Source organism: Odontesthes bonariensis, chromosome 10, assembly GCF_027942865.1.
Source record: "Odontesthes bonariensis isolate fOdoBon6 chromosome 10, fOdoBon6.hap1, whole genome shotgun sequence".
Taxonomy (NCBI): Eukaryota; Metazoa; Chordata; class Actinopteri; order Atheriniformes; family Atherinopsidae; genus Odontesthes; species Odontesthes bonariensis.
Window position 1 is genome coordinate 14,061,877 of NC_134515.1, and position 13,791 is coordinate 14,075,667.

Here is a 13,791-nt window from a genome sequence, read left to right on the forward strand (position 1 = left end):
CTTTTCATCGATAAGACAAGGAGGGTAAACACATTAAGCTGCACGTAAGACATTATGCTGTATGTGTGTTTACCTGATGGTGCTGAAGATTGCATAGATATCTGGGTTCCTCTCATCCTTGGTCCTTAGCAGGAAAATATCCTCTGTTCCACATTAAGACAATGCCAGTTAGTGTGTGTGTGTGAGTATTCTGAGTATAGACTTGACAGGCCAAAAAAAGAGTTACTGCATGGGTGTGCATGCAAATGCTAATGCTCATGCCCATGATGTGAAGTTAATAGTGTATCTCACCAAGCTGGTTAAAGTGTGTGTCGATGCCATGAGGTCCTGGTACAGAGCAGAGCAGTCTGGCTTTTATGAAGGTGCTCCACTTATTAACCAGAACTCTCTGGCCTCCAACATCATTCTGGTAGGAAATGCAGAGAAACAATTTATTAAACACAGCTGCATATATATTTCCAAACAGAGGTTATTCATGGTTTTGGCTCTGTGCTCCAGCACACAGGATTTAGTAATCAATGGCTGAGGTTAAAGTGTTGACGTCCAGCCTAAGCTATCATTTCAGGTGTTCCCATCTATATATCTGAACAGTGCAGGACTTTCCTCTTTTTCTACATACAAGCTCCCAGTTTAAAGACAATCCTATTCAAAATAATCAAGGAGTTTTTAGATCAAAAGCAAGAGCACCAGCAAGGAGGCTATAAAGTAGACGCTGTGGCTTTGAACCAGATATTTAAAACATCCTAACTTTACAAGGATGTGTGTTATTACCACTGGCCCATTTTCATACCGTACCCGTTCAATGTGTCAGTTAATCTTCAAATTACAGCTTAAAACGGTGCAGCAGTATAGACAAAAAAACAGCTGTAAATACTGTACAGTGAATGGACAGTATGTTATTAAGGACAGCAGTGTAAGCTTATGTGTGTGTGTGATAGATGTACTGACAACTCCTCATAGTTGCCTGAGGGGAAGACTGAGAGCTCAGGACAAAATACTATAATACACGTACAGTATGGGGAAGAAACAGATGGAGAGAAACAGGAGCAGAGATAAAGATGACAAGAAAAGGTAAAACTGGATGGTTTAGGTAGGATTTTGTCTGAGAAGTTTGTCTGAAACCTTTCTGGCACAATCCACCCGGCTCAAACCCTAAAACCCTGCAGCTGAATGTTTGACTGTGTGTGGAAGTGTGTTTGTGTGTATTCCTCTATGCATACCTTCAAATGCGTGTGGTTCTCACAGCACACATGTGGTTTCATAAGACAAGTCAAAGCGTGAAAGAATGTTACAGAGCGTGCAGAGCAGATGGAGACTGTGGTTGGGAAATTTGACAGCTGGGTGCGTTTCGGGAGGAGAAAACAGTTATCTAAGTTGGAATTTGATGATACCCTCACAGTCCTTTGGGGAAATGTAAATATAAGATTACCCTGCGAGAAATGTGTCTTTTCCACAAGAGAGTTTGTAAATGTCATAAAATAAAAGGATTAACCTATAAACCCATTATCTCCTGTCATGGGAAGTTACTCATGTAGACGTTTGTATGTGACCATCCAATAAATAGTTCTCAAGTCTAATTATTCGCACCTTTTACTCCGGATGAGCTTTTCATGAGTAAATGAACTCAGTTCAAAGTCAATTTTCAGAACAGCAGCAATAAAAAGTACCTGCAAAGACAAAGTGATAGCAGTTCCCTAACTCTGCTGTCTACTGCTTACATCAGCAGTCTGAAACGTGACCCTTTGCAGTATCAACAAAAGAAAAAAAAACAGTTAAGGAGTATCTCACCGCACACACTCGTCCAACTCGTGTATGTATGGCCCCCTCCCTGTCCCCTGCCTCGGAAGCTTTCTCAGTGAAGAAGAAATACACTTTATCGTCGTCCCTGTCGTCATTGTCTGGGATGACGTGGGCAGCAATGAACTTGGGGTCTGCACGGGTAAATGGAAGGATAGAAGAAAGCAGATAGATGAGAATAATCAATTTAAATAGCATAACTCAACTTAACTTGTAGTCTTGTTAGGTTTAAAATCCAGTTATTCCAAGTGACCCTCCATTTTCCCTGTTTTATTTGTACTTCTTGTGCTTCTATGAAGATAATAAATTTACAGACCAACTATTGCCATGCAGGTTATAACTTTAAAGATAGTGGAAACAACAATGTGACCAGAGCAAGAGCAGATTTGATTTAGGAGTTAATTAAATTTATGCATTTATTTTGAAAAAAAAAAAAAAAACAACAACTTGGAGGCAAGAAGATCATTTTGTTTACATTGTTTAATTTTCAAACTGAATATGATTTGTAACCTACCATGAAGGAGTTTCTGGTCAGTCTCTGTCCTCATGGTGGAGCGACCCCCCATGCTCCTGAAAATCACAGAGTCTCTTCCGAGGAAATCTGCTGTCAGTCCTGTATACAACTCCCCACCTGTGGAGAACCAGGGACATGTGGTAGGAAAGAGATAAAATATTCCAAAGTGCAGCATTTCAATTTCTAATGATCTCTCAGTCATGGCAAAAATATACTGTAATTTGAGGATCGTTTGAATTACCGTAGAATCATGGGCTTGTCTTTACCATGGTGCCAATGAAAATCTGTCTGAAGTGAATCAGACAGAAATCAAGGTAATTTATTAAACAACTATTTATCTTGTATACTGTTATCGTCACGTTAATTGGAAAACTTAAAGGAGAACTGCGGTATTTTCAACATTAAGCCTCATTTATGAGTCGTCTGCAATGTTTTAGAACCCCCTTCACCACTTTTTTGATGTTTACTGCTGTCTCCGGTATTTGCTCAATTTTGATTCTTCTCAACCTGCTTCAGAATGGCAAGCATGGTGCATGTCTGTCGTGTTTTATTTCACATTTTGTACTGGATGTTTGTTGATATTACTCCGCCACCGCGAAGAAAATAGTGCGAGCATGAACGAGCTGCCAAATAAAACACGACAGAAGCAACTTTTCGCAACGAAATTTGATATGGATTACCAGTGCACACCAGTAACCACTCCGGTGAGTTGATTATTTTGAAAACGGACGTTTATGGTGCTTTTACGGACCTTTTAGGACATGCACATGACTTGCCATTCTGAAGCAGGTTGAGAAGAATCAAAATTAGGCAAATACCGGAGACAGCAGTAAACATCAAAAAAGCGGTGAGGGGGGTTCTAAAACATTGCAGATGACTCATAAATGAGGCTTAATGTTGAAAATACCGCAGTTCTCCTTTAAGACTTTTTATCCTAGGCACAGCTGCAATAAAGGAAAAAATAAAACAAATGTCTGATGCAGTAGAAAAATAAGGTAATTGTGAGTGACAGAAATATTTTGTGGTTTAGGCAAATGAAGCTGGACAGGAAAGAGGAAAACCAACAAATCCAACACTGAACAGACTGAGGGGCACTTTGAAGGTCAGACGCACTTCACACAGTACATTCTACACCGAGACCATCAGGAATAGTCCGACTTTCACTTTCAATCACTCACACCATCCCAGCAAGTGGAAATTAAAAGCTAAATCTTTCCCCTGGCATGTTTGTTATATGTGGAGAAAACTATACAGCGTAGCTGTCAAGGTTATCTGTCATTAGTTAACACAGCTGAGTCAGCTTACTTGGAAACTACCCAGGAAAGGAAAACCCAAACCACACTTGTCAGATGATTAATGATTATTAGATTTATTCAAGGTAGTTTTTTATTAAAACTATCTGCTTTCAAATACGCAACTGTTTTTAATTTTTCACAGGGATAGTTGAAATTGAATCTGGCCACAGTTCACTCTCATGCGACATCACGGTTAAGATTTACTTATTTCATTTGGCTAAAATAACAGTATCAGAAACACACTCATTACAGAAAAACCTAAAGTCACCTCAAACCTATGTGCTTTGACATTATCTCACAAGCAAATATAAACAGATCCTAATATGACAGAGTTGACAGGGGACCTGGGGAGTTACGCTTTGTGTATTTTGGGAGAAGATCTTGAAATTTAAGAGGAGCCATTTTTGAGCTGATAACTGATGGTGAGAACTTTCATCAAGTTTTACTGTTTCATTTTTGGCATCTCTTTTTCTGTTTATCTTTCTCATCCTGGGATTCAAAGATCTACTCCTATTTTAGTTTTCTGTTCCTGCAAAATTTTCACTGGCTCAAGAATTGTCTTATTTTCACCAGAGAAAAATAAATTCACAAAATAAGCAGCAAAGACCAATATGAAACATTTTAGTTTTGTGCAACATTGATCTCCCATGTTGACAGTCCATGTAGAGTTCAGTGCTCAGGGGCAGAGAGTCAAGGGCAGTCCTGTAGCGATAGTTTGAGTTCAATCAGTCTTTTTGTCCATCTCAACCTTACTGACCTGGAGTAGGTCTGGAAAGCTGCTGAGTCAGCTTTTTAGACTTTCTCTGTGCATAATGAAAGTGATCAAACCCTAAATATATCGCTGGCCTCTCCCAGAATGTATAATCCTTATTATCTTTATTTTTGTCTGTATGGACGCCTCTATATCTGTCCCTTCTCCTGCAGTGAACTTCTAAATTTGAAGTCTAAGTGGCCACTGTGTATCACTGCTGTGGTCCAAACTATTAAATATTTGGCTCCAATTTAGAAAGTTTCCTGCCAAACACGAAGCACCGTGGGATGATTTCTGATGCTGGAGTCACCCAGCTGTGGAGGGAGGAAGGGATGCATACACACTAACACACACCATACATACCTCCACCCTCAACAGATCCCAGGATTGTCTGTCACTGGCATGAATCAAGGTTATTTCACAAGCTACAATAAATACCTAATGACATTTTGAGAGAAACACCCTGAACTATTTAATGTAGTCAGCACAGGCCAAAATGACTGTCAAAAAAAGTTTTCCGAGCTGCTGTTAGCAGAGTTCTTTTTTTTTTTTTTTTTTTTAAACAGTAAAGGTCTGTGCAGAGAGTTGAGGGGGGCAAGAAACAAATCCATGTTTGGCATTTTGAATACTCAGATGTGGCAGATCAAGAATGTACGTCTAAACACATATTGACGTTTGTCGCCTCCAGTCTTTGGTTTTCCCCTCTTTTTTGTCTCTGTTGTCTTTACTTTGATAGTTGCCAGAAAAGAGGAAGATAGAAAAAAAAGAGGACCATTAGCATTGTAAATATTATGGTTATTGGCATAAGCCAACTTATTTGGTGATTCCTACACTGTAGTCCTTGCCATTTTAGCTCCATGAGCCACCTGGGAAAATGTACAGAAATCCAGGCCAATAAATGGGACATACCATTGAAGGTGCTTGTGAAAGGGAAGCTGGGGTCGTGTGGAACCTTCCCTCGCCCACTCTCCACATTCAATGGGTCCATGGTGAACACATGCTGGGGAGGAAGAAGACACAGTTACAAGTAATTAATTCCAGCAGGTGGTCCTGCTGAGAAGGGATCTTTCAACTGGATGTTAATCACTTCTCCAGAAACCCTACAAATATAGTAACAATTTGTATCAAATGGTTTTATATTACTGAGTTAAACCAAATAACTGAATCATATTTTCTTCATCAGTTTTTCTTACAGAAAAATGTTTTTCCTTCTGCTCTATAAATACTGGCAGCCCAATCCACCACCTGCTGCTGATTATGTTGCTGAATGAAAGTTCAGCAGGTATGGCTGCACAGCAGATCAATGCAAATCTTTTATAAAACATTACTGTGAGCATTCTTACAGGCAGGCCATTCATTTGCCTCCTTTCCCCATTGTCCACACAAAACAGACTTTGGGCTTTTTTTCTGGTTTCAGTTAGTTTTCCAGACGTATTCGTCCTTTCACCGAACTCATGTCCGTCTGAGAATGAAGGCGTCGTCAGAGATAAGAGGAAATGCAGGATCAGTGAAGCCGCCAGAATTCAGACAAGTTTCCCACCAAGTTCCCAGAGCAGATCCGTCCTCAGAGTGTTGGATCTTGGGAGGCCAACAGCATAATAAAGGAAAACACAGAGCACAACACTGCTATCTAATAAAAACTCCACTTAAAATTCAAACTTTATCAACACTATTACAGTGCTAATAGTTGCAGATTTCATTATGATTCCAGAAAGCATAAAACCAAGTTATCAAGTACTCTGCAGTCACTGACAAAGTATAAATGTAAGGCCATATTGCATGACATTTAGATAAAACTTTTTTCCACTCTCCGTTGCCAAATAACAGATTGAACTAGCACTCTAATCGTGAAACGTTTTTCCGTTTCATTTCAGCAGGAGCATGCCAGATGTATTTTTTCTTCCCTGGTCCAAGAAAACAAATGTAGCTTTCGGCTGCAGCAACAGTGGACTTTGAAATAAAACCAACTGCTTGTCACCTTGTTAACCACTTCGCTGTGTACATATCAAAACCGTTTAAAAACTCTCTGATACTTCCAAGGATTTCATTGATTGCATTTTACATCAATCTTTATTCAATTTCAAGCAGTGAAGAAGTAAGGAAGTGATTAAATAACCAAAGGGGTTCTTTCTAATCACAAGCTGGTCCAGTATACCTGATGAAAACTTTCCACATTCTTGGACTGTGTAATTTGTCAGGTCAAAAAAGGGTCACTTTGGACAAAGGGCCTTTTGTCTTTAGCCTTTCTTCTTCCACTTCAATGCCACCAATGTGCCAGGCTGTCTCCACCAGAGACGCCTGAGTATGATCAAACACAGTCCACTTTCAGGATAAAAAGGGGAATGGGAGGTGACAAGACCGACGGTAAAACCTCCAGTTCGTTGCAATCCATGTTACAAATTGAAGTGTCCTTACAGTGAACCCGGTGTCTCAGTCTCTGTTCCTCTAATAGACAATGGAGTATTGTTACAAGGTGGGCGAGTCCTTACTGAGCAGAGATCACAGGGGAGATGATGCCATAGAAGTCAGCTTGATAAAAGTATAGTGGACAATACACTTACGGACACACACGAATGTTTAGAACGTGCACCAGGCGCTCATTTGTGCAATACAACAATACGTGCTGAGTAGCATGAATACTGCAAAATGCTACATACAGCAGGATCATTTATCAACTGGAAGACCTTAGGAAACAAGTACACAGTTAACTTTTTCCATTTGATCCTCATGTATCTTTTTAAATGTTCATCAGGGGGTTTGAATGACTTATACAGGTGGTAAAGTGAACATGCACAGCCCACACCGGCACACATAATCCTGAAACACAAGCTTCACTTTACTGAAGGGATATTTAAAAGTACTTTGAATCCTGTTTTGACTTACCTGTCACCCAGTCCCCCCATCAGTGTCATTTTTTTTAAGTTTCATTTGTCATTTTCACTCTACCTGATGAACTTTTTTAATTTGATTAATTCACTGATAAAACACAAGCTAGCAGAGAATCACATTTTTTTGTGCAAGAATGATTCGATACCTCACAGAAATACTAATGCCTTAAATTTGCTATTATTTCCAGTTGCTTTCAGCTCTTCAGCTCTTTCTCTGCAGAGGTGTTTTTTAGCTCACTCATTATCATACTTTTTTTTCAGCACCTCTTTGCCCTCTTGTTGCAGAAGATAACATCACTGCTTCTATAAATTCACTGTGTGTGTGTGTGTGTGTGTGTGTGTGTGTGTGTGTGTGTGTGTGCTTTCTCATTGCGATCCAGAAGAATGGTGCAGCAGATTGAACTGTCAGAGTCACTTGGGCCTAACTCTGCCAAAACAAATGCTGAGTGCTGTGATACAGAGAGACATCCAGGCCACTCCGTACTCAGCTCTGCCAAGCAAAATGCAACATAACCCAACTACAAAACCACTGAGACAAGTGACTTCTGACACATGGACACACAAGAAGCATTTGAATCTTTCACTTTGTTATTTCATTAACTCCACCTTATCCATTATTTAACCTTGTATTTTGAAAAACATTGAAGCAATTATACTAGCTTTAAACCCATATTAGATAAATGATGGTTCTACTCCCAGAGTTTGTTGGTTTAAAGCTTTGCAATGGTGCCTCTATGACACATTCAATGACTCTATCCAGAACAAAACTATTTTTTGTTACACTTCAGTCGAGTGGAGATATTTGTGTGTCCACCATGGATGAGCTGCTATAAGTGTTAACATTGTCACTATGTCTACAGTGCCAACATGGCATGACACTTTACTTTGCACTTCCACACATGTTGAGGAGGTTCTGGTCATTTACTGTATGTGTGTGACATAAACTTGAATGAGGCTGAGATGCAGATTCACTGATATTCCTTCTTTGTGAGGATCTTCATATCCTATCACTTTGGCACTCCTGCATATGTTCCATAATGTTTTAGAGTGGGAGAAAATCTATTTTCACTTGAGATCAAGAAGCCTTGCATCTTCTCCATCTTACTACCTTTATGTCCTTCCTTCGTTCAAATGTTCAGATGAGGAAAAGTTTAATCTACGCGAGTGTACAAAACACTGAAAATGAACCAAGGCTGCTATTTGAACATTCAAATCTTTTTTCTGAGTTCGAGCATTCTTTGGATACATTTGTTTACTCATTTAAACTGGATAAAAATGATCTGCATTTTTGGTTGTGTAGTCCCAATGGTCTTCTAAAATGCTCAAAGTCTAAACCTCAACAGTTTAAACTAGCTTTAGGTATCTTAGACCTAAAACTTGGACAAACAACAGAGCTCATTTGACTGTTTGTTGCTTGTTCTGATGATTTGAACAAAACTGAAACAGTAATATTGGCCTGAAAAGGTCATAAATTATCTTCTGTTTGTACAACTCCGATCCAAAGGTAACATACATGGAATAATAAATGGGTGATTTTTAGCACACAGTTGAGGAAGGAGTCGGCATATTTCTATTCAGAGTATCAACAAGCATTTCTGTTAAGTAAAACTTGTGAAACTTAGCATTTTAAGCCTTTAAATGTCCATTTTCTCCATCGTGTTCTGTCACCTCTTGGTCGGTGCCTGTATCTGTTTCGTCTTCATGTGCATTGGTGTTCTGATAAACACTCATTTCTATATGTTTATGTCTCAATGTGTATGTCTTTCATCATGTTTGTGTGTGTTTCTGTCTGCGTCCCTGCGTATTTATATGTCCAAATTGGTGTCATTTGTTTTGTTTGACTGTGTGTGTGTGTGTGTGTGTGTGTGTGTGTGTGTGTGTGTGGTCTTGTCCCCTTTGTGTCGTCACGGTAACATGATGGTTTATTTTCACATCTATGACGCTGCTCAGGCACTAGTATCAGTCACCATGGGGATTCCGGTTTATGTCAGAGTACGAGTGTGGGTTTGTGGGTGAGAGAGACAGAAGAAGGCAAAACACAGACTAAAGAAACACAGTGTGGACTTATATGTTGAGAGGGATAAAGTTGAACACCATGTGATGACAATTAAGTGAAACATTGGTTTTACAATTTTTTTTTAAAAATAAAGATCTGTTCAATAAACCAGCCCATAATGTCAGTTGTTGACTGTCCAAACGAAATTTAGCTTCATTACACAACAGGTTGAAAATGTTGTTTATGGCTTCAAACTGCTGTCTGTTCCCAATGACCTCCCAGAAATATGAAAACCACTGACATCCCCTTCCATCATGAGGGCGTGTCGAGTGGTTAGTGGACTAGAATATTGTTGCATGCATTTACAAAGCATGAAATATTGTTAGGATTACCTAATGCTAAAGAACAACAATAGAAAGTCCAATCCAAATGTAGTCTGACAAAACATTGTTTGAAGAAGAGCCTATTTCTTCACTTCAAGCCAGCTGTTTTGAAATGAACCAAACCCAGAGTTCTCACAACATTTCATAGATTTTGTCTAAATCCTCTGTGACATTTAAACAACAGTATAACACACTGACTTTGAAAGAGGCAAGCAGGGTGGTGTGTGAGAGATAGAGTATGTGTACATCTACCCCTAACAGAGATGAAACACCTAGAACGTCAAAGGTCATCCCACCCAGAGTCCAGTCCGAGGTCTCCGAGCCCCGGTTCCTGGGAGAGGTCACACAAACAGACCTGATGTGTGTTCTCCACCAGTTAACGATTGCTTAAATAAATGGACAGGCTCCCTTTAGTGTCGTCCTGTCACATGGACTTTCTGACTCCCTGAGAGGACATGCTTATGGTCTGAATAATTGTTGCAAACACATTCACCTGCAATGCGTTTGCAGCTGAAAAGCAGCTGGTACCTCGATATCAGTCGGGCAACATTTTGACACAAACTGACATAACCTGTTTGAGTCATGTCACACAGCCAGATTCTCACACAAACCCAACCTTCTAACATAGACACAGACACAAACATACAATATGGAAATAAACAAAGCAAATGCAGCAGTAATTAAGACAGATGCACTACATTCATAAAAAGAAAAAAACCTTGCAAGCAGCATCACAGTTTGACATTTTAGCCTATAATGTCAAACTATTATTTATTCAGAAACATGGCTAAGCATTATACTTAAGGATAATCTGAGAAGTCCCACTTCTGCACACAGACATTTGGTGAAATACACCACAAAGTATTTAACCATAAATCATACTTCAATTTTGATATCAGTTGTTGCCAAGAAAGTTCAAGTGCTTTCCTGCATGATTCAATGGCAACAACTGATGCAGGTGACCTACTTTTCGTGGCATGTCGGCTCTATCCTAAAAGGCAGTGACACTTTTTAAGGTTTCAGCTTACTTCTTTTTGCATCTAGAGTTTTTGTCAGCTGTTTTTTTTTTCCAATGATGTGCCATGAAACCCACAGTCCAAAAAACACAATGACAATGACGTATTTAGAAGGGGAGAGAATAGTACCACCAAGGAGAACAAACACTGTACTGAGCACCAAAATCAATATGGAAAATGAGAAATGCTGTAATGGACTTTACATGTGCACACAATCCACTACACATTCTCTGAAAGACTGGCACACACCCACCACACTCGTTTCCCCCACACATCTCTTTGCCAACATCTAGCGTTTCCTTTTCACGATGCAAATTTTGACCCCCTCCCGCTGAGCCGGGCATGGCAGCACACTGGGCAACTTTCGGGAAAACTGCCTTGAAACCGAAAGCTACGGGTTTGTCTTAATAGTCCCATTCATTGGTTCTAGTTCTTTAAATGGGTCCAAGTGTGAGACACTGCAGAGGGTCCCACTGAGCTGAGTGGTGGTGAAAAAGAGCCAGCCTGCGCAGCTGAAAAGATGTATAGAGATCCTGAGTACTACTAAAGAAAAACTCATGGCAGAGCTGCCTATTGTGAACCTTGCGATCTGTACTCATATTCCAGCCAAATTATTCAGTGTTTTTCTAAAAAAGGATACTTTTACATGCTACATTTGTTCAATTCGCCCAAAGTCTCCTCAACAGGACCATTGACTCCTCATACCATCATATTCTCCCATATACAATCTTCCTGTTGGGTAATGATACTTTAGCCTTTTGTCTTTGTATTCATCAATAATCAGGGTAGAATGCTGTACTAGTTCACACTGAACAACCTATCCATTATTACCCCAATAGATTAAATACAGCCATGTTGTCCGAGCTGGTCCCAACTTTTTTGAGACATGTTGTTGCCGTCAATTTTAGAAAAAGTAAACATTTGATGTGTTTTCTCTTTTCTATAGTCAATGAAATATTGGTTTATAACATTTTCAAATCATTCCTTTTTCTTTTGATTTACATTTTACACAGCATCACAACTTTTTTGGAATTAGGGTCGTACACCAAAAGTCAATAGGCCGCTGATTGCTGGAAAACTCAATTCAGTGGCAGCCTTTGGTAACCCAGTATCAAATGTGGACTAAATTATTTTTGGTATTCAACAAACACAGGCAAGCTTGCACACAGTCCTCCAAAAAGTGTGTAATTCATATGCTGATTGGTTGAAAGAGTACAGTGTGTAGCAAGTTTGAGTACTGAATTGCTCCTTGTCCTCCACCACTGTATGCTTTAATTGGCCGCCTGTGTGCAGATGTTTTATATTCTATATATTACAGATAGAATAAAATTTGAACTTTCTAACATTAAAAGGCACAATCCAAACCGAGCAGTGGCTATAGTGCCTGAGAAAATTGCTTATTTTTTAGTTTCAAAAGAAAAGGTTGAAAAAGTGAAGCCAAGCATACATATTTTAATGTTTCTTGCACAAGTCTGACAGCTCTACCCCACAGAGTTTTCCTCAAAAACACCAACTGATTGTTATTTTTTGCATGAAAAGGATAAGTATTTGCATCTGTGGTTTTGTGAATAACTGATGTCTTGAGACAATCGTCTTACCAAAATTCAGGCCCTCTGTGTTGGAGCCCCATAACACAAAAACACAGCCCAACTTCACTCCCTGCTTACCTCTCCTCTGTGCCCCACATAGATGAAGGCACACATGGGCTGGAAGGCACCAGTGCCACAGGCCAGTAGGTGGGTGCGGTTGTAGGGCTGAAGGAGACGAACAAAGTTGGCGCACTCCATCTGAAAAACACATATAAACACGGACAGATTAACATTATTCTTCAGTATTACTACCATAAGTTTTAGGGGTCTTGATTTCTTGATTTTTGTATGGACAGATACAAAAAAAGTCAAAGCTGCATCCATTAAAAGTTAACAGAAAACTTCTGCCCATGTGCACGATGAATCACTCACCATTGCACACACAAACACATGCACATAATATTGGAGAACCAATGAATAAATCAAATCATACTAACTTTCATCCAAATTCTGGTAAGTTGATTTTCATGCTATTGAAGGGAAGCAAAATGATTCTTAGCAAGGCTTATTGAACCCACATGTTCTAATGAGGGCCAAGAAAAGAGTTTTATCAGATGAAATGTGATAGCTCCCCTAACACTACTCATATCTCTGATATTTGGATGTCAGCTGTCAGTAGCATGCTAATGGTGAAGAACAAACTCCAACACACCTTGATTAAAGAAACTTCAGAAACACCAAGTATGCTTGTGTATGCAGTAGATATTTTCAAGCTTTCGACATCAAGTGCTAGTCTTGTGAAAATGACAAGGATATGGTAATAGTCTTAATCCAATCCTGCCAACAATAAATCTGAATTTATTGTCAAGCTATTTTGATGAAAAAGAAAGAAACATTAAATCTAGCAGAAGGACAGACCAAAACAAAGACAGAAGCTGCCACTGCTTTAACATTGAGAACTAAAGTGAGTAGAAAATAGATTGAGAAGCACATGTGTAAAACATCCCACACAGAAGCACCAATGACTAACAAGAATAAGAACAATACAAGTGGTTTCTAAGGAAAAACGTATCATGACATTTGTATACTACAGAAATCCAGAGGAAGCAGGGGTGCACGACTACTTCCTTTTTCCTTTTTGTAACAACACTAGCTTACAGAATTTGTTTCTGGCCACAAGAAAGGGATCAGTCGGTTGTCATTCCAAGAAGTTAACCAGGTCAATCTCATATAAGTATAATTATCACGTAGTGTATGTGTGTGTGTGTGGTTCAAGTTCCTCATGTTGTGGGGACCTAAATCTGTTTACAGAATATACATAGCAAGGGAAAATCTTCCTTGTGGGGATACGAAGCAAATCTTCATAACATAAATCTTTCAAATTAAGGCTGAAGACGTGTTTAAGGTTAAGATGTGGTTATTATTGGGTGAGTAGGAGTAATTCTCTCAAGAAGAATTGTAAATCAATGTACTGTTATCTGTACTTCCACACAAGTACGTACATTTATGAGCAAATAATGAATGAGATAAACTAAATTAGATCTCAGAGTGTTGTTGTGTTTCTTTGCTTTGCATTACTTTAGTGTGTTGTCTGTCTGCATCCTGATTCCCACATGTGCACA

The 13,791-nt window shown here is 39.3% G+C and overlaps 1 protein-coding gene across 1 annotated transcript in view; it reads right to left on the bottom strand.

The window, feature by feature from the left end:
* Positions 1–13,791, bottom strand: part of sema3bl (sema domain, immunoglobulin domain (Ig), short basic domain, secreted, (semaphorin) 3bl) — a 66,012-nt gene that overhangs the window by 14,836 nt on the left and 37,385 nt on the right. The window contains exons 4-9 of the mRNA XM_075476351.1: positions 12,308–12,427; positions 5,267–5,357; positions 2,312–2,428; positions 1,789–1,931; positions 292–406; positions 74–143 (exon numbers count right to left, since the gene is read on the bottom strand). Coding sequence (XP_075332466.1) covers positions 74–143; positions 292–406; positions 1,789–1,931; positions 2,312–2,428; positions 5,267–5,357; positions 12,308–12,427 — 656 coding nt within the window. The remainder of the gene's footprint in view (positions 1–73; positions 144–291; positions 407–1,788; positions 1,932–2,311; positions 2,429–5,266; positions 5,358–12,307; positions 12,428–13,791) is intronic.